A 19,740-nucleotide genomic window follows, 5' to 3' on the forward strand; every position below is an offset into this window, starting at 1 on the left:
ACAAGAAAAAAGGCAAACAGGTCAGGAACGTGACAAAAATTTCTTGGGGGAGGGCACATGACCATAGTGCTCTCAAAGCTCATCACTAAGCTAAGGACCCTGGGACTAAACACCTCCCTCTGCAACTGGATCCTGGACTTCCTGACTTGCCACCTACAGGTGGTGAGGGTAGGTAACAACACATCTGCAATGCTGATCCTCAACATTGGGGCCCCTCGGGGGTGCGTGCTCAGTCCCTTTCTGTACTTCCTGTTCACCCACGACTGCACGGCTCTAACACCCTCATTAAGGTTGATGATGACACAACAGTGGTTGGCCTGATCACCGACAACGATGAGACAGCCTATAAGGAGGAGGTCAGAGACCTGGCCGTGTGGTGCCAGGACAACAGCCTCTCCCTCAACGTGATCAAGACTAAGGAGATGATTGTGGACTACAGGAAAAGGAGGACCGAGCACGCCCCCATTCTCATCGACGGGGCTGTAGTGGAGCAGGTTGAGAGCTTCAAGTTCCTTGGTCACCACATCACCAACAAACTAACATGGTCCTAACACACCAAGACAGTTGTGAAGAGGGCCCGACATAACCTATTCCCCCTCAGGAGACTGAAAAGATTTGGCATGGGTCCTCAGATCCTCAAAAGGTTCTACAGCTGCACCATCGAGAGCATCCTGACTGGTTGCATCACCACCTGGAATGGCAACTGCTCGGCCTCCGACCGCAAGGCACTACAGGGGGTAGTGCTTACAGCCCAGTACTTCACTGGGGCCAAGCTTCCTGCCATCCAGGACCTCTACACCAGGCGGGGTCAGAGGAAGGCCCTAAAAACCTAGTCATAGACTGTTTTCTCTGCTAGCGCACGGCAAGCGGTACCGGAGTGCCAAGTCTAGGTCCAAACGGCTTCTCAACAGTTTCCACCTCCAAGCCAAGACTCCTGAACAGCTGATCAAATGGCTATCCAGACTATTTGCATTGCCACCCCCCCCGCCCCCTATTTTACGCTGCTGCTACTCTCTATTTATTATCTATGCATAGTCACTTTAACTCTACCTACATGTACATAATACCTCAATTACCTCGACTAACCGGTCCCCCTGCACATTGACTCTGTACCGGTATCCCCTCTATATATCCTTGCTATTGTTATTTTACTGCTGCTCTTTAATTATTTGTTACTTTTATTTCTTATATTTCTCCTTATCTACTTTTTACTGAACATGTATTTTTCTTAAAACTTTGTTGTTGGTTAAGGGCTTGTAAGTCAGCATTTCACTGTGAGGTCTACTACACCTGTTGTATTCATCATTTCACTGTGAGGTCTACTACACCTGTTGTATTCAGCATTTCACTGTAAGGTCTACTACACCTGTTGTATTCAGCATTTCACTGTGAGGTCTACTACACCTGTTGTATTCAGCATTTCACTGTGAGGTCTACTACACCTGTTGTATTCAGCATTTCACTGTAAGGTCTACTACACCTGTTGTATTCAGCATTTCACTGTGAGGTCTACTACACCTGTTGTATTCAGCATTTCACTGTAAGGTCTACTACACCTGTTGTATTCAGCATTTCACTGTGAGGTCTACTACACCTGTTGTATTCAGCATTTCACTGTGAGGTCTACTACACCTGTTGTATTCAGCATTACACTGTAAGGTCTACTACACCTGTTGTATTCAGCATTACACTGTGAGGTCTACTACACCTGTTGTATTCAGCATTTCACTGTGAGGTCTACTACACCTGTTGTATTCAGCATTTCACTGTGAGGTCTACTACACCTGTTGTATTCAGCATTTCACTGTAAGGTCTACTACACCTGTTGTATTCAGCATTTCACTGTGACGTCCACTACACCTGTTGTATTCAGCATTTCACTGTGAGGTCTACTACACCTGTTGTATTCAGCATTTCACTGTAAGGTCTACTACACCTGTTGTATTCAGCATTTCACTGTGAGGTCTACTACACCTGTTGTATTCAGCATTTCACTGTAAGGTCTACTACACCTGTTGTATTCAGCATTTCACTGTGAGGTCTACTACACCTGTTGTATTCAGCATTTCACTGTAAGGTCTACTACACCTGTTGTATTCAGCATTTCACTGTAAGGTCTACTACACCTGTTGTATTCAGCATTTCACTGTAAGGTCTACTACACCTGTTGTATTCAGCATTTCCCTGTAAGGTCTACTACACCTGTTGTATTCAGCATTTCACTGTGAGGTCTACTAGACCTGTTGTATTCAGCATTTCACTGTGAGGTCTACTACACCTGTTGTATTCAGCATTTCACTGTGAGGTCTACTACACCTGTTGTATTCAGCATTTCACTGTGAGGTCTAAACCTGTTGTATTCAGCATTTCACTGTGAGGTCTACTACACCTGTTGTATTCAGCATTTCACTGTAAGGTCTACTACACCTGTTGTATTCAGCATTTCACTGTGAGGTCTACTACACCTGTTGTATTCAGCATTTCACTGTGAGGTCTACTACACCTGTTGTATTCAGCATTTCACTGTGAGGTCTACTACACCTGTTGTATTCAGCATTTCACTGTGAGGTCTACTACAGCTGTTGTATTCAGCATTTCACTGTAAGGTCTACTACACCTGTTGTATTCAGCATTTCACTGTGAGGTCTACTACACCTGTTGTATTCAGCATTTCACTGAGGTCTACTACACCTGTTGTATTCAGCATTTCACTGTGAGGTCTACTATACCTGTTGTATTCAGCATTTCACTGTGAGGTCTACTACACCTGTTGTATTCAGCATTTCACTGTAAGGTCTACTACACCTGTTGTATTCAGCATTTCACTGTAAGGTCTACTACACCTGTTGTATTCAGCATTTCACTGTGAGGTCTACTACACCTGTTGTATTCAGCATTACAGTGTAAGGTCTACTACACCTGTTGTATTCAGCATTTCACGGTGAGGTCTACTACACCTGTTGTATTCAGCATTTCACTGTGAGGTCTACTACACCTGTTGTATTCAGCATTTCACTGTGAGGTCTACTACACCTGTTGTATTCAGCATTTCACTGTAAGGTCTACAACACCTGTTGTATTCAGCATTTCACTGTGAGGTCTACTACACCTGTTGTATTCAGCATTTCACTGTAAGGTCTACTACACCTGTTGTATTCAGCATTTCACTGTAAGGTCTACTACACCTGTTGTATTCAGCATTTCACTGTAAGGTCTACTACACCTGTTGTATTCAGCATTTCACTGTGAGGTCTACTAGACCTGTTGTATTCAGCATTTCACTGTGAGGTCTACTACACCTGTTGTATTCAGCATTTCACTGTAAGGTCTACTACACCTGTTGTATTCAGCATTTCACTGTAAGGTCTACTACACCTGTTGTATTCAGCATTTCACTGTAAGGTCTACTACACCTGTTGTATTCAGCATTTCACTGTAAGGTCTACTACACCTGTTGTATTCAGCATTTCACTGTAAGGTCTACTACACCTGTTGTATTCAGCATTTCACTGTAAGGTCTACTACACCTGTTGTATTCAGCATTTCACTGTAAGGTCTACTACACCTGTTGTATTCAGCATTTCACTGTGAGGTCTACTACACCTGTTGTATTCAGCATTTCACTGTAAGGTCTACTACACCTGTTGTATTCAGCATTTCACTGTGAGGTCTACTACACCTGTTGTATTCGGCATTTCACTGTAAGGTCCTACACCTGTTGTATTCGGCGCATGTGACAAAGACAATTTGATTGAGTAGCATTAAGGGCTCTTCAACAACGTGAAACCTGACTGACCTCAGAGAGAGATAGACAAAGCTGGTCACTCTCACACGTGTCCCAATGTTAGTTTTACTCTTAGGGTAAACACACACACACACACAACACTCACACACACTCAGTAAGTGGCTCAAAGTGCAGGATGGGGTGCAGTGACCGATAGTTTGGGTCCCCAACACACACACCACGAAGAGACTTAGTCGCGAACACACTCTGGATTTCCATCCACTCACTAGAGAATAGAACTATAATATCTAGAGAATAGAACTATAATATCTAGAGAATAGAACTATAATATCTAGAGAATAGAACTATAATATCTAGAGAATAGAACTATAATATCTAGAGAATAGAACTATAATATCTAGAGAATAGAACTATAATATCTAGAGAATAGAACTATAATATCTAGAGAATAGAACTATAATATCTAGAGAATAGGTTGTGATGAAAGAAGCTGTGGAGCTGGGGTCCGTCCAGGGGTCTGTTATTACGACTACAGAATATCATGACGACTTTCAAAATACAGACACCAGCGACAACCGACCCTTCTGGACCAAAGGTGTGTGGTGTGTGTGTGATGTGTGTGGTTGTGTGTGTGGTTCTTGAGTTTGGTTGTGTGTGTGGAGTGTGTATGGTGTGTGGTTGTGTGTGTGGTTCTTGTGTTTGGTTGTGTGTGTGGAGTGTGTATGGTGTGTGGTTGTGTGTGTGGTTCTTGTGTTTGGTTGTGTGTGTGGAGTGTGTATGGTGTGTGGTTGTGTGTGTGGTTCTTGTGTTTGGTTGTGTGTGTGGAGTGTGTATGGTGTGTGGTTGTGTGTGTGGTTCTTGTGTTTGGTTGTGTGTGTGGAGTGTGTATGGTGTGTGGTTGTGTGTGTGGTTCTTGTGTTTGGTTGTGTGTGTGGAGTGTGTATGGTGTGTGGTTGTGTGTGTGGTGCTTGTGTTTGGTTGTGTGTGTGGAGTGTGTATGGTGTGTGGTTGTGTGTGTGGTTCTTGTGTTTGGTTGTGTGTGTGGAGTGTGTATGGTGTGTGGTTGTGTGTGTGGTGCTTGTGTTTGTTGTGTGTGTGGAGTGTGTATGGTGTGTGTGTGTGTGTGTGTGTATGGTGTTTGTGGGGTTGTGTGGTTATGTGTGGTTATGTGTATAGTGTGTATGGTGTGTGTGTGTGTGTATGGTTGTTTGTGTAGTGTGTGTGTGTGATTGTGTGTGGTGTGTGTGTGTGTGATTGTGTGTTTGTGTGTGTGTGTGTGTGTGTGTGATTGTGTGTGATTGTGTGTTTGTGTGTGTGGAGTGTGTATGGTGTGTGTGTGTGTGTGTGTATGGTGTTTGTGGGGTTGTGTGGTTATGTGTGGTTATGTGTATAGTGTGTATGGTGTGTGTGTGTGTGTGGTTGTTTGTGTAGTGTGTGTGTGATTGTGTGTGGTGTGTGTGTGTGTGTGTGTGATTGTGTGTTTGTGTGTGTGGTGTGTGTGTGTGTGGTCGTGTGTGTAGTGTGTGTGGTGTGTAGGTGTGATGTTTCAGTGCTTTAGACCAGTGCTTCCCAAAACTCTCCTTGGGACACCAGACGTTTCACAACTTTGATTTGGCACTGAACTAGCTCACCTGATTGACCTAGTCAAGGGCTTGATGATTAGTTGACAAGTTGAATCAGGTGTCTTAGCACTAATAAATAAGTCCAATACAGGGAAAAGCTGGAGGTACCTGAGGAGAGGTTTGAGAACCACTGCGTTAGAGTACCGAGGAGAGGAGAGGTTTGAGATCCACTGGGTTAGAGTACCTGAGGAGAGGAAAGGTTTGAGATCCACTGGGTTAGAGTACCAAGGAGAGGAGAGGTTTGAGATCCACTGGGTTAGAGTACCTGAGGAGAGGAGAGGTTTGAGATCCACTGGGTTAGAGTACCTGAGGAGTGGTTTGAGATCCACTGGGTTAGAGTACCTGAGGAGAGATTTGAGATCCACTGGGTTAGAGTACCAGAGGAGAGGAGAGGTTTGAGATCCACTGGGTTAGAGTACCTGAGGAGAGGTTTGAGATCCACTGGGTTACAGTACCTGGGGAGAGGAGAGGTTTGAGATCCACTGGGTTAGAGTACCTGAGGAGAGGAGAGGTTTGAGATCCACTGGGTTAGAGTACCTGAGGAGTGGTTTGAGATCCACTGGGTTAGAGTACAAGAGGAGAGGAGAGGTTTGAGATCCACTGGGTTAGAGTACCTGAGGAGAGGTTTGAGATCCACTGGGTTAGAGTACCTGAGGAGAGATTTGAGATCCACTGGGTTAGAGTACCAGAGGAGAGGAGAGGTTTGAGATCCACTGGGTTAGAGTACCTGAGGAGAGGTTTGAGATCCACTGGGTTACAGTACCTGGGGAGAGGAGAGGTTTGAGATCCACTGGGTTAGAGTACCTGAGGAGAGGTTTGAGATCCACTGGGTTAGAGTACCTGAGGAGAGGAGAGGTTTGAGATCCACTGGGTTAGAGTACCGAGGAGAGGAGAGGTTTGAGATCCACTGGGTTAGAGTACCTGAGGAGAGGAAAGGTTTGAGATCCACTGGGTTAGAGTACCAAGGAGAGGAGAGGTTTGAGATCCACTGGGTTAGAGTACCTGAGGAGAGGTTTGAGATCCACTGGGTTAGAGTACCTGAGGAGAGGTTTGAGATCCACTGGGTTAGAGTACCCGGGGAGTGGGTTAGAGTACCTGGGGAGAGGTTTGAGATCCACTGGGTTAGAGTACCTGAGGAGAGGAGAGGTTTGAGAACCACTGGGTTAGAGTACCTGAGGAGAGGAAAGGTTTGAGATCCACTGGATTAGAGTACCTGAGGAGAGGTTTGAGAACCACTGGGTTAGAGTACCTGGGGAGAGGAGAGGTTTGAGATCCACTGGATTAGAGTACCTGAGGAGAGGAGAGGTTTGAGATCCACTGGGTTAGAGTACCTGAGGAGAGGAGAGGTTTGAGATCCACTGGGTTAGAGTACCTGAGGAGTGGTTTGAGATCCACTGGGTTAGAGTACCTGAGGAGAGGAGAGGTTTGGGATCCATGGGTTAGAGTACCTGAGGAGAGATTTGACATCCACTGGGTTAGATTACCTGAGGAGAGGAGAGGTTTGAGATCCACTGGGTTAGAGTACATGGGGAGAGGTTTGAGATCCACTGGGTTAGAGTACCTGAGGAGAGGAGAGGTTTGAGATCCACTGGGTTAGAGTACATGGGGAGAGGTTTGAGATCCACTGGGTTAGAGTACCTGAGGGGAGGAGAGGTTTGAGATCCACTGGGTTATAGTACCTGAGGAGAGGTTTGAGATCCACTGGGTTAGAGTACCTGCGGAGAGGAGAGGTTTGAGATCCACTGGGTTAGAGTACCTGAGGAGAGGAGAGGTTTGAGATCCACTGGGTTAGAGTACCTGAGGAGAGGTTTGAGATCCACTGGGTTAGAGTACCTGAGGAGAGGAGAGGTTTGAGATCCACTGGGTTAGAGTACCTGAGGAGAGGTTTGAGATCCACTGGGTTAGAGTACCTGAGGAGAGGTTTGAGATCCACTGGGTTAGAGTACCTGAAGAGAGGAGAGGTTTGAGATCCACTGGGTTAGAGTACCTGAGGAGAGGTTTGAGATCCACTGGGTTAGAGTACCTGAGGAGAGGAGAGGTTTGAGATCCACTGGGTTAGAGTACCTGAGGAGTGGTTTGAGATCCACTGGGTTAGAGTACCTGAGGAGAGGAAAGGTTTGAGATCCACTGGGTTAGAGTACCGAGGAGAGGTTTGAGATCCACTGGGTTAGAGTACCTGAGGAGAGGAAAGGTTTGAGATCCACTGGGTTAGAGTACCTGAGGAGAGGAGAGGTTTGAGATCCACTGGGTTAGAGTACCTGAGGAGTGGTTTGAGATCCACTGGGTTAGAGTACCTGAGGAGAGGATAGGTTTGAGATCCACTGGGTTAGAGTACCTGAGGAGAGGAAAGGTTTGAGATCCACTGGGTTAGAGTACCTGAGGAAAGGAAAGGTTTGAGATCCACTGGGTTAGAGTACCTGAGGAGAGGTTTGAGATCCACTGGGTTAGAGTACCTGAGGAGAGGTTTGAGAACCACTGCGTTAGAGTACCCGAGGAGAGGAGAGGTTTGAGATCCACTGGGTTATAGTACCTGAGGAGAGGTTTGAGAACCACTGCGTTAGAGTACCGAGGAGAGGAGAGGTTTGAGATCCACTGGGTTAGAGTACCTGAGGAGAGGTTTGAGATCCACTGGTTTAGAGTCCCGTGGAGAGGAGAGGTTTGAGATCCACTGGGTTAGAGTACCTGAGGAGAGGTTTGAGATCCACTGGGTTAGAGTACCGAGGAGAGGTTTGAGATCCACTGGGTTAGAGTACCTGAGGAGAGGAAAGGTTTGAGATCCACTGGGTTAGAGTACCTGAGGAGAGGAGAGGTTTGAGATCCACTGGGTTAGAGTACCTGAGGAGTGGTTTGAGATCCACTGGGTTAGAGTACCTGAGGAGAGGAGAGGTTTGAGATCCACTGGGTTAGAGTACCTGAGGAGAGGAAAGGTTTGAGATCCACTGGGTTAGAGTACCTGAGGAAAGGAAAGGTTTGAGATCCACTGGGTTAGAGTACCTGAGGAGAGGTTTGAGATCCACTGGGTTAGAGTACCTGAGGAGAGGTTTGAGAACCACTGCGTTAGAGTACCTGAGGAGAGGAAAGGTTTGAGATCCACTGGGTTATAGTACCTGAGGAGAGGTTTGAGAACCACTGCGTTAGAGTACCGAGGAGAGGAGAGGTTTGAGATCCACTGGGTTAGAGTACCTGAGGAGAGGGGAGGTTTGAGATTCACTGGGTTACAGTACCTGAGGAGAGGTTTGAGATCCACTGGGTTAGAGTACCTGAGGAGAGGTTTGAGATCCACTGGGTTAGAGTCCCGTGGAGAGGAGAGGTTTGAGATCCACTGGGTTAGAGTACCTGAGGAGAGGTTTGAGATCCACTGGGTTAGAGTACCTGAGGAGAGATTTGACATCCACTGGGTTAGAGTACCTGCGGAGAGGAGAGGTTTGAGATCCACTGGGTTAGAGTACCTGAGGAGAGGAGAGGTTTGAGATCCACTGGGTTAGAGTACCTGAGGAGAGGTTTGAGATCCACTGGGTTAGAGTACCTGAGGAGAGGTTTGAGATCCACTGGGTTAGAGTACCTGAGGAGAGGAGAGGTTTGAGATCCACTGGGTTAGAGTACCGGAGGAGAGGTTTGAGATCCGCTGGGTTAGAGTACCTGAGGAGAGGTTTGAGATCCACTGGGTTAGAGTACCTGAGGAGAGGAGAGGTTTGAGATCCACTGGGTTAGAGTACCGAGGAGAGGAGAGGTTTGAGATCCACTGGGTTAGAGTACCTGAGGAGAGGTTTGAGATCCACTGGGTTAGAGTACCTGAGGAGAGGAGAGGTTTGAGATCCACTGGGTTAGAGTACCGAGGAGAGGAGAGGTTTGAGATCCACTGGGTTAGAGTACCTGAGGAGAGGTTTGAGATCCACTGGGTTAGAGTACCTGAGGAGAGGAGAGGTTTGAGATCCACTGGGTTAGAGTACCGAGGAGAGGAGAGGTTTGAGATCCACTGGGTTAGAGTACCTGAGGAGAGGTTTGAGATCCACTGGGTTACAGTACCTGAGGAGAGGTTTGAGATCCACTGGGTTAGAGTACCTGAGGAGAGGTTTGAGATCCACTGGGTTAGAGTCCCGTGGAGAGGAGAGGTTTGAGATCCACTGGGTTAGAGTACCTGAGGAGAGGTTTGAGATCCACTGGGTTAGAGTACCTGAGGAGAGATTTGACATCCACTGGGTTAGAGTACCTGCGGAGAGGAGAGGTTTGAGATCCACTGGGTTAGAGTACCTGAGGAGAGGAGAGGTTTGAGATCCACTGGCTTAGAGTACCTGAGGAGAGGTTTGAGATCCACTGGGTTAGAGTACCTGAGGAGAGGTTTGAGATCCACTGGGTTAGAGTACCTGAGGAGAGGAGAGGTTTGAGATCCACTGGGTTAGAGTACCGGAGGAGAGGTTTGAGATCCGCTGGGTTAGAGTACCTGAGGAGAGGTTTGAGATCCACTGGGTTAGAGTACCTGAGGAGAGGAGAGGTTTGAGATCCACTGGGTTAGAGTACCGAGGAGAGGAGAGGTTTGAGATCCACTGGGTTAGAGTACCTGAGGAGAGGTTTGAGATCCACTGGGTTAGAGTACCTGAGGAGAGGAAAGGTTTGAGTTACACTGGGTTAGAGTACCTGAGGAGAGGAGAGGTTTGAGATCCACTGGGTTAGAGTACCTGAGGAGAGGTTTGAGATCCACTGGGTTAGAGTACCTGAGGAGAGGTTTGAGATCCACTGGGTTAGAGTCCCCCGCTCAGGAAAGGTTTTAGGATTACTGGGTTAGAGTACCCAGGTGAGGAGAGGTTTAAATGCCATTGGGTTAGAGTCCCAATGTGAAGAGAGGTTTGATGACCACTGGGTTAGAGCATAGTGTAACATATGAAGTGTGTGTGTGTCTCTGTGTGTTTTTGTCTGTGTGTAGAGCAGGAGTCGGGGTTAGGCCTAGCGCACCGATCAGGCCGAGGGAGATGGATGTGGGCGGGGCCTGTTCTGTCTGCTTTCTTCCTATTGGCTCTGATCATCTTTATGTCCGTCAGCAGTGAGTACACACGCATGTACACTCGCACAATCACACTATTGTGTCTAACCCATGCTCTCGTGTGTGTGTGTGTGTGTGTGTGTGTGTGTGTGTGTGTGTGTGTGTGTGTGTGTGTGTGTGTGTGTGTGTGTGTGTGTGTGTGTGTGTGTGCGTGCGTGCGTGCGTGCGTGCGTGCGTGCGTGCGTGCGTGCGTGCGTGCGTGTGTGTGTAAATGGTTTCCGTGTGTGTAGATAAGAAAACAGACAGCAGGTTCTCGTCAGTAGAAAAGACTGTTGCCAACCTGAGTACGGCTGTTCAGACGGTCATCACCGCTCTACAACAGAGCAAGGCCTCAGGTACGCACCCACCCCATATAACCACCCCACCACACACCCACACACCCACCCCACCACACACCCACCCCACCACACACCCACACACCCAAACCTACACCTCACCCCACCACACACCCACCCCACCACACACCCACCCCCATATAACCACACACCCACCCACACACACACCCACCCCACCCCACCACACACCCACCCCACCACACCCCCACCCCCATATAACCACACACCCGCACACCCCACCCACACACCTGCACCTACACAGCACACATACCACACACCCACCATACACACCAAGCATATCAATCAAATTCAATCAAATGTATTTGTATAGCCCTTCTTACATCAGCTGATATCTCAAAGTGCTGTACAGAAACCCAGCCTAAAACCCCAAACAGCAAGCAATGCAGGTATAGAAGCACGGTGGCTAGGAAAAACTCCCTAGAAAGGCCAAAACCTAGGAAGAAACCTAGAGAGGACCCAGGCTATGAGGGGTGGCCAGTCCTCTTCTGGCTGTGCCGGGTGGAGATTATAACAGAACATGGCCAAGATGTTCAAATGTTCATAGATGACCAGCACGGTCAAATAACAATAATCACAGTGGTCGTCGAGGGTGCAACAGGTCAGCACCTCAGGAGTAAATGTCAGTTGGCTTTTCATAGCCGATCATTCAGAGTATCTCTACCGCTCCTGCGGTCTCTAGAGAGTTGAAAACAGCAGGTCTGGGACAGGTAGCACGTCCGGTGAACAGGTCAGGGTTCCATAGCTGCAGGCAGAACAGTTGAAACTGGAGCAGCAGCACGGCCAGGTGGACTGGGGACAGCAAGGAGTCATCAGGCCAGGTAGTCCTGAGGCAAGGTCCTAGGGCTCAGGTCCTCCGAGAGAGAAAGAAATAAAAAATCCAGTGAGATTGCTAAGGTGAACAACGGCACAGACAATGGGGATAGCTGAGCTGACTTCCCTGACTGTGCTAGTGCCAGACTCCACTAAGCTGGCAGGCTGGTAAACAGCCTGGCCTGCACCCTATTTCATTGTGCAGTCAGAGCCCTGTCTATGTTCATAGATAAGTTGAGAGCACCCCTCCAGCTAGGATGGAGTCTGTCACTCCTCAGCAGGCCAGGCTTGGTCCTGTTTGTGGGTGAGTGTTACGTCCGTCGTTGAATGAATGAGACCAAAGCGCAGCGTGGGAAGTGTTCATGATAATTTAATACTGGAACACCGACAAAATACAAACGAACGTAAAGTTCTGCAGGGCTAGACAGCTACTGTGCAAAAACATGGAGTCCTATGAGTGTCATCTGATGAAGATCATCAAAGGTTAGTGATTCATTTTATCGCTATTTCTGCTTTTTGTGACTGCTATATTTGGCTGGAAAAATGGCTGTGCTTATTGTGGTTTGGTGTGACCTAACATAATCGTTTGTGGTGCTTTCACTGAAAAGCATATCTGAAATCGGACACTGCGGTGGGATTAACAACAAGATTACCTTTAAAATGATATAAGACACATGAATGTCTGAGGAATTTTAATTATGAGATTTCTGTTGTTTTGAATTTGGCGCCCTGCACTTTCACTGGCTGTTGTCATATCATCCCGTTACTTGGATCGCAGCCATAAGAATTAACTAGGAGGGGGCCAGAGACAATTACTCGATGCCGACACACCAAACACCGACCATGCACACACACACACACCACACACCACACACACCACACACCACACACCACACACCACACACCACACACCACACACCACACACCACACACCACACACCACACACCACACACCACACACACACACACACACACACACACACACACACACACACACACACACACACACACACACACACACACACACACACACACACACACACACACACACACACACACACACACACACACACACACACACACACACACACACACACACACCACAACACACACACACACACACACACACACATTGTATCTCTCTATGCCTCCAGAGGCGGAGCTGCAGAAGGAGATTGGAAGGCAGAAGTCCACCATGGAAATGACACAACGAAAGCTGGATTCAGGTGTGTCTGCTAATCATTCCCCCTCAAACTGAACTATCACAACATTGGTTCCATATGAACAATATGCACAATGAATATTAGATACAGTGCATCACATAACATTAATTGGTACTATCTGTGTGTGTGTGTGTGTGTGTGTGTGTTTGTGTGTGTGTGTGTGTGTGTGTGTGTGTGTTTTCTGTGTTAAAGTGTTTGAGTCGGTGAAGGAGTTGGATCAGTTGGAGTCTCTTCGTTCTGCTGTAGCCGGATTGAAGTGTTCCTTAGACAGAGTCCTGCACAATGGTAAACACACTCACTATGTTTACAGACTATGTGTGGTGTGTAGTGTGTAGTGTGTCTATGTGTCTATGTGTAGTGTGTCTATGTGTAGTGTGTAGTGTGTCTATGTGTAGTGTGTAGTGTGTCTATGTGTAGTGTGTCTATGTGTAGTGTGTCTATGTGTAGTGTGTCTATGTGTAGTGTGTCTATGTGTAGTGTGTCTATGTGTGGTGTGTCTATGTGTAGTGTGTCTATGTGTGGTGTGTCTATGTGTAGTGTGTCTATGTGTGGTGTGTCTATGTGTAGTGTGTCTATGTGTCTATGTGTAGACACTGTGGCAGGGTGCGTCTATTGTAATATGTGAATGTGTCTATGTGTAGACACTGTGGCAGGGTGCTGTCCACTAGGCTGGGTGTTGTCTGGCTCCTCCTGCTACCTCTTCTCGTCTGGCGTGTTGCCATGGAACCAGGCTAGAGTCTTCTGCTCTGACCACAATGCCCAGCTGGCTGTACTGAAGACTGAACAGGACTGGGTAAGACACACGCGTAGGCAAGTACACACACACACCACACACACGCACATGTCCTAACTCTGTGTGTGTGTGTTGTCAGGACTTTGTAACAGACAGTACCAAGCCGCTGTTCTTCTGGGTTGGACTGTCAGATGAAAGGACAGGAGAATGGGAGTGGGCGGATGGAACACCTTACATCATGGACCGCAGGTACCACTATCACTATGTGTGTTCTGATAACGTGTGTTGTGATAACGTGTGTGTTCTGATAACATGTGTGTGTTGTGATAACATGTGTGTTCTGATAACATGTGTGTTCTGATAACATGTGTGTTGTGATAACATGTGTGTTCTGATAACATGTGTGTTCTGATAACATGTGTGTGTTGTGATAACATGTGTGTTCTGATAACATGTGTGTGTTCTGATAACATGTGTGTTCTGATAACATGTGTTCTGATAACGTGTGTGTTCTGATAACATGTGTTGTGATAACATGTGTGTTCTGATAACATGTGTGTGTTGTGATAACATGTGTGTTCTGATAACATGTGTGTGTTGTGATAACATGTGTGTTCTGATAACATGTGTGTTCTGATAACATGTGTGTTCTGATAACATGTGTGTTCTGATAACATGTGTGTTCTGATAACATGTGTGTTCTGATAACACGTGTGTTCTGATAACATGTGTGTTCTGATAACATGTGTTCTGATAACATGTGTTCTGATAACATGTGTGTTGTGATAACATGTGTGTTCTGATAACATGTGTGTTCTGATAACATGTGTTCTGATAACATGTGTTCTGATAACATGTGTTCTGATAACATGTGTGTTCTGATAACATGTGTTCTGATAACATGTGTTCTGATAACATGTGTGTTCTGATAACATGTGTGTTCTGATAACATGTGTTCTGATAACATGTGTTCTGATAACATGTGTGTGTTGTGATAACATGTGTGTGTGATAACATGTGTGTTCTGATAACATGTGTGTTCTGATAACATGTGTGTTCTGATAACATGTGTGTTCTGATAACATGTGTTGTGATAACATGTGTGTGTGATGACATGTGTGTTGTGATAACATGTGTGTTCTGATAACATGTGTTCTGATAACATGTGTGTTCTGATAACATGTGTGTTCTGATAACATGTGTTCTGATAACATGTGTGTTCTGATAACATGTGTTCTGATAACATGTGTGTTCTGATAACATGTGTTCTGATAACATGTGTGTTTGTGTATCAGAACTCTTTACCCGTAAGTGTCCTTGTACCTGTGCTCCTTGAAATGTGTGAATTCTTCTTGACTGTAAAGGTGTGTTCCTGTGTGTGTTCTGACCGTGTGTGTGTGTGTGTGTGTGTGTGTATTCATGGTGTGTGTGTGTTCTGACCGTGTGTGTGTGTGTGTGTGTGTGTGTGTGTGTGTGTGTGTGTGTGTGTGTATATTCATGGTGTGTGTGTGTGTGTGTGTGTGTGTGTATGTATTCATGGTGTGTGTGTGTGTGTGTGTGTGTGTGTGTGTGTGTGTGTGTGTGTGTGTGTATTCATGGTGTGTGTGTGTGTTCTGACCGTGTGTGTGTGTGTGTGTGTGTTATTGTGTATTCATGGTGTGTGTGTGTTCTGACCGTGTGTGTGTGTGTGTGTGTGTGTGTGTGTGTGTGTGTGTGTGTGTGTGTGTGTGTATATTCATGGTGTGTGTGTGTGTGTGTGTGTGTGTATTCATGGTGTGTGTGTGTGTGTGTGTGTGTGTGTGTGTGTATTCATGGTGTGTGTGTGTGTTCTGACCGTGTGTGTGTGTGTGTGTGTGTTATTGTGTATTCATGGTGTGTGTGTGTTCTGACCGTGTGTGTGTGTGTGTGTGTGTGTGTGTGTGTGTGTGTGTGTGTGTGTATTCATGGTGTGTGTGTGTGTGTGTGTGTGTGTGTGTGTGTGTGTGTGTGTGTGTGTGTGTGTGTGTGTGTGTGTGTGTGTGTGTGTGTGTGTGTGTGTGTGTGTGTGTGTGTGTGTGTGTGTATTCATGGTGTGTGTGTGTTCAGCCAGTGGAAGCCGGGCCAGCCTGATAACTGGAAAGGTCATGGTCTGGGTGGGACAGAGGACTGTGCTATGATACACACCAACGGACAACTGAATGATGATCACTGTTCCCGTAGTTACCGCTACGTCTGTCAGGGACACACACTGACACACACTCACTGATACACACATAACTCACACACTGACACACACATCAACAAGCTCTCACAGTCTCAGTGTAGAATTAGACTTGTATCCGCGTTCTCCAAACGTTATACTTCGAAGTGTTTTTGACACCCTGGGTTGACCCCTGCTCAGCATCGTTCAGTTTCACCAAACGTCAAATATATAAGATTAAGGGTTAAAGTTTGGGATAGGGTAAAAAAGACATATACTGAACAAAAATATTAATGCAACATGGAAAATGTTGGTCCGATTTTTCATGAGCTGAAATAAAAGATCGTAGAAATGTTCGATAAGCACCAAAATCTGATTTCTCTCACATTTATTTCACAATGTGTTTCCATCCCTGTTCGTGAACGTTTCTCCTTTGACAGGATAATTCATCCACCTGACAGGTGTGGCATAGCAAGAATCTGATTACACAGCATGATCATTACACAGGTGCACCTTGTGCTGGGGACAATAAAAGGCTCCTGAAATGTGCAGTTTTGTTCCACAATACAATGCCACAACTCAAGTTTTGAGGGAGCGTGTAATTGGCATGCTGACTGCAGGAATTTCCACCAGAGCTGTTGTCAGAGAATTGAATGTGAATTTCTCTACCATAGCAACATCATTTTAGAGATTTTTGCAGTACATTCCACCGGCCTCATAACCTCAGTACATGTGTACCCACGCCAGCTCAGGACCTCCACATCCGGCTTCTTCACCTGAGGGATCATCTGAGGATAGAGAGGGGGTGCTCAGGAGTATTTCTGTGTGTAATAAAGCCCTTTTGTGCTGAAAAAAATAATTCTGATTGGCTGGGAATGCCCCCCACAGTGGGTGGACCTGGCTCCCAAGTGGGTGGGCCTATGCCCTCCCAGGCCCACTCATTGTTGCGCCTCTGCCCAGTCATGTGAAATCCATTGATTAGGACCTAATTTATTTATTTCAATTGATGGTTTTCCTTCTATGAACCGTAACTCAGTAAAATCTTTGAAATTGCTGCATGTTGCGTTTATATTTTTGTTCAGTATAAATAAAAAAATACTGGGATCAAATACCCGACCTTCTGATGCAGAGTTATGCTCGTACAGTTGATTGTTCTCATTGCCCATAGTGCCTGGTTTTTAAGGTATTTCTCGATGTCCTCTGGACAGACGTCCAATTTCAAAGTCGATCTCCCTGCACACACACACACACACACACACACACACACACACACACACACACACACACACACACACACACACACACACACACACACACACACACACACACACACACACACACACACACACACACACACACACACACACACACACACCTACGGCAATGTCTCCCCACATAAACAGCCTAGGTTCTGATGTTCTGATATTAAACCACTACAACACGTGTCAACATGTCTGATGTTCTGATATTAAACCACTACAACACGTGTCAACATGTCTGATGTTCTGATATTAAACCACTACAACACGTGTCAACATGTCTGATGTTCTGATATTAAACCACTACAACACGTGTCAACATGTCTGATGTTCTGATATTCGCACACTGCTCTTGCTAATATCACTGCTTATTAATAAGCTTTAATTATCGGCCTCAAGGCCTTCATCTGAGGTTTTAGTCCATATAGGTCAAGTTAGTGTTTGGGTTAGGGGAAATTGACCTCAAAGAGGACAAAATACACGGGCACATGTTCTCTAATTCCGTTGCTCCTAGGGATACATCTTTATGAAAGTTGTTATATGAGAGGTGAGAAAACATTCCCAAAGGAAAGTTAAGGTTAGGGCAACGATGACTTAGTAACCTGTAAGTGCTGGGGTTAGGTTAAGGTAAAGGGTTCATTTACGGTTAGGGTTAGGATAGGGATAGGATTGGATGGGTTAGGGTTAGGGTTAGGGGTGGGGTTAGGGGTGGGGTTAGGGGTGGGGTTAGGGTTAGGGTTAGGGTTAGGGGTGGGGTTAGGGGTGGGTTAGGGTTAGGGTTAGGGTTAGGGTTAGGGTTAGGGTTAGGGGTGGGGTTAGGGTTAGGGTTAGGGGTGGGGTTAGGGTTAGGGTTAGGGGTGGGGTTAGGGTTAGGGTTAGGGTTAGGGTTAGGGTTAGGGGTGGGGTTAGGGTTAGGGGTGGGGTTAGGGTTAGGGTTAGGGGTGTGGTTAGGGTTAGGGTTAGGGGTGGGGTTAGGGTTAGGGTTAGGGTTAGGGTTAGGGTTAGGGTTAGGGGTGGGGTTAGGGGTGGGGTTAGGGTTAGGGTTAGGGTTAGGGGTGGGGTTAGGGTTAGGGGTGGGGTTAGGGGTGGGGTTAGGGTTAGGGTTAGGGTTAGGGTTAGGGTTAGGGGTGGGGTTAGGGTTAGGGTTAGGGGTGGGGTTAGGGTTAGGGTTAGGGGTGGGTTAGGGTTAGGGTTAGGGTTAGGGTTAGGGTTAGGGTTAGGGTTAGGGTTAGGGTTAGGGTTAGGGTTAGGGTTAGGGTTAGGGTTAGGGTTAGGGAGGGTTAGGGTTAGGGTTTAGGGTTAGGGTTAGGGTTAGGGTTAGGGTTAGGTTAGGGTTAGGGTTAGGGTTAGGGTTAGGGTTAGGGTTAGGGTTAGGGTTAGGGTTAGGGTTAGGGTTAGGGTTAGGGTTAGGGTTAGGGTTTCTAGTTTTGAGTCGGTTGATCCACTTCCATCTCTGACACGTGGAAACCGGAGGGGGGAAGGGAGGGGGTGCACTCCACATCATATGCGCGCGGGCCGGAGGGGTCTGGGCGCGGCCGGCCAAAGTCGTAGGCCCCATGGAGCCCACTGGTAGATTAACCCATTACTATGGGTAAAGAGTCGTCTGTCCATGGGGTGGGGGTTAGGGTTAGGTATGGTTAGTAAAATGGTTAAGTTTAGGGTTAAGGTTGGGGTAAGGTATATTTTTTAGAGTGGTTTAGGGTTAGGTTTGGGGTTAGGGTAATGTTTTAGGGTTAAGGTTAGGTATGGTTAGTAAAATGGTTAAGTTTAGGGTTAAAGTTAGGGTAAGGTATATTTTTTAGAGTGGTTTAGGGTAATGTTTTAGGGTTAAGGTTAGGTATGGTTAGTAAAATGGTAAAGTTTAGGGTTAGGGTAAGGTATAGTTTTAGGAATGGTTAAGTTTAGGTAGGTCTGTCGACTCGATTTAGGATCAGGCAAAATCCCTTGAGTTACGTCCCTTATGCAGGTTTGGTCCTCGGTTGGTTGCCATGTGTCCATATCGAGTGGTGTGGTCAAGATGTCTAGGTCCGCTATGTCAACGGATGTGGAAAGCATAGTGCAACCTAGGAGTTTACTCCCCCTCGGATCCTTCTCTCTTAGCTCCACGTTGTCTATGTATTCACTTCCGTGTTCGTCAGTTTAGGTCCTGGATGTATTCAATCATGTGTATAATTCAGGGGTTATTCCCTTCCAGGATCCTAACTCTGAATCAACCCATGTATAGTACAATCCAGCTGGTCCGTATGGGTATACTCAACGTAGGATCAGGCAAAACCGTCGAGTTGCGTACCTTGTGCAGGTCCGGACCTCAGTTGGTTGCCATGTGTCCCTGTCGGGTGGTAAGTCATTGAACTCCCATAGGTTTGGGCAGATAAGAACCCAGAAGGCAAGCCCTCTTCACGGCTGTCATACATCCACCTTAGGAGTTCCGTCCTACGTTTCAGAAAGTCTATCGGGGGTTTTTTGGGTCAGGCAAAACAACCTCTGGCCTTTGTACGTCTGCCAGGAGTTACAGTTGATAGCCATGCTCCATCCCTACCATTTCGGTCCCAGGTAATTCAGTGGTTTGGGTGATAGTGACCAATGGAATAACTCCCTTCCAGGATCGTAGTATTTCCAGAGGTATATCCTCCCTAGACAGTGAATTTGATCGTAGTCCAGGTAAAGGAGTGTGGATCGGTTGTCCAGGCTTAGTGCGGCGGGGTAAGGGGTCCCCCAGTGAAAGTTAGTGGGATCCAATTCTCCGCCAGACATAATCTGGGCACCCCAGGGGTT

General features: G+C 46.7%; 1 protein-coding gene and 2 long non-coding RNA genes across 9 annotated transcripts; 2 read left to right on the forward strand and 1 right to left on the reverse strand.

Annotated features, from left to right (window-relative positions):
* The first annotated feature begins 4,115 nt into the window (after window positions 1–4,115).
* Window positions 4,116–17,198, forward strand: asgr1a (asialoglycoprotein receptor 1a). The gene is made up of 8 exons (XM_055939149.1): window positions 4,116–4,340; window positions 10,289–10,405; window positions 10,636–10,740; window positions 12,726–12,797; window positions 12,987–13,079; window positions 13,436–13,587; window positions 13,667–13,776; window positions 15,613–17,198. Exons 1-8 carry the CDS (start codon window positions 4,226–4,228, stop codon window positions 15,770–15,772), a joined length of 924 nt encoding a protein of 307 aa, XP_055795124.1. The 5' UTR covers window positions 4,116–4,225; the 3' UTR covers window positions 15,773–17,198.
* On the forward strand, window positions 7,196–7,983 carry LOC129866013 (uncharacterized). 2 transcript variants are annotated; one of them, XR_008761451.1, is made up of 5 exons: window positions 7,196–7,251; window positions 7,360–7,405; window positions 7,518–7,599; window positions 7,759–7,830; window positions 7,943–7,978. It is a non-coding gene; the product is annotated as an uncharacterized LOC129866013 (long non-coding RNA). The 2 variants fall into 2 exon arrangements; XR_008761450.1 differs by having other exon boundaries at window positions 7,759–7,983.
* LOC129866014 (uncharacterized) lies at window positions 8,066–10,249 on the reverse strand. 6 transcript variants are annotated; one of them, XR_008761457.1, is made up of 4 exons: window positions 9,660–10,249; window positions 8,592–9,541; window positions 8,511–8,550; window positions 8,066–8,279 (listed from the first exon to the last, which is right to left on the reverse strand). It is a non-coding gene; the product is annotated as an uncharacterized LOC129866014 (long non-coding RNA). The 6 variants fall into 6 exon arrangements; XR_008761456.1 differs by lacking the exon at window positions 8,511–8,550; XR_008761453.1 differs by having other exon boundaries at window positions 8,511–9,541.
* Window positions 17,199–19,740: the final 2,542 nt, after the last annotated feature.

Source organism: Salvelinus fontinalis, chromosome 11, assembly GCF_029448725.1.
Source record: "Salvelinus fontinalis isolate EN_2023a chromosome 11, ASM2944872v1, whole genome shotgun sequence".
NCBI classification, from domain to species: Eukaryota; Metazoa; Chordata; class Actinopteri; order Salmoniformes; family Salmonidae; genus Salvelinus; species Salvelinus fontinalis.

Excerpts from the sequence above, each read along its gene's own strand:
- asgr1a (XM_055939149.1), top strand. The coding sequence starts at position 4,226 with ATGAAAGAAGCTGTGGAGCTGGGGTCCGTCCAGGGGTCTGTTATTACG. Across the intron at positions 4,341-10,288 it reads CCGACCCTTCTGGACCAAAG|AGCAGGAGTCGGGGTTAGGC; the intron begins GTGTGTGGTGTG and ends GTCTGTGTGTAG. Across the intron at positions 13,080-13,435 it reads AGACAGAGTCCTGCACAATG|ACACTGTGGCAGGGTGCTGT; the intron begins GTAAACACACTC and ends GTCTATGTGTAG.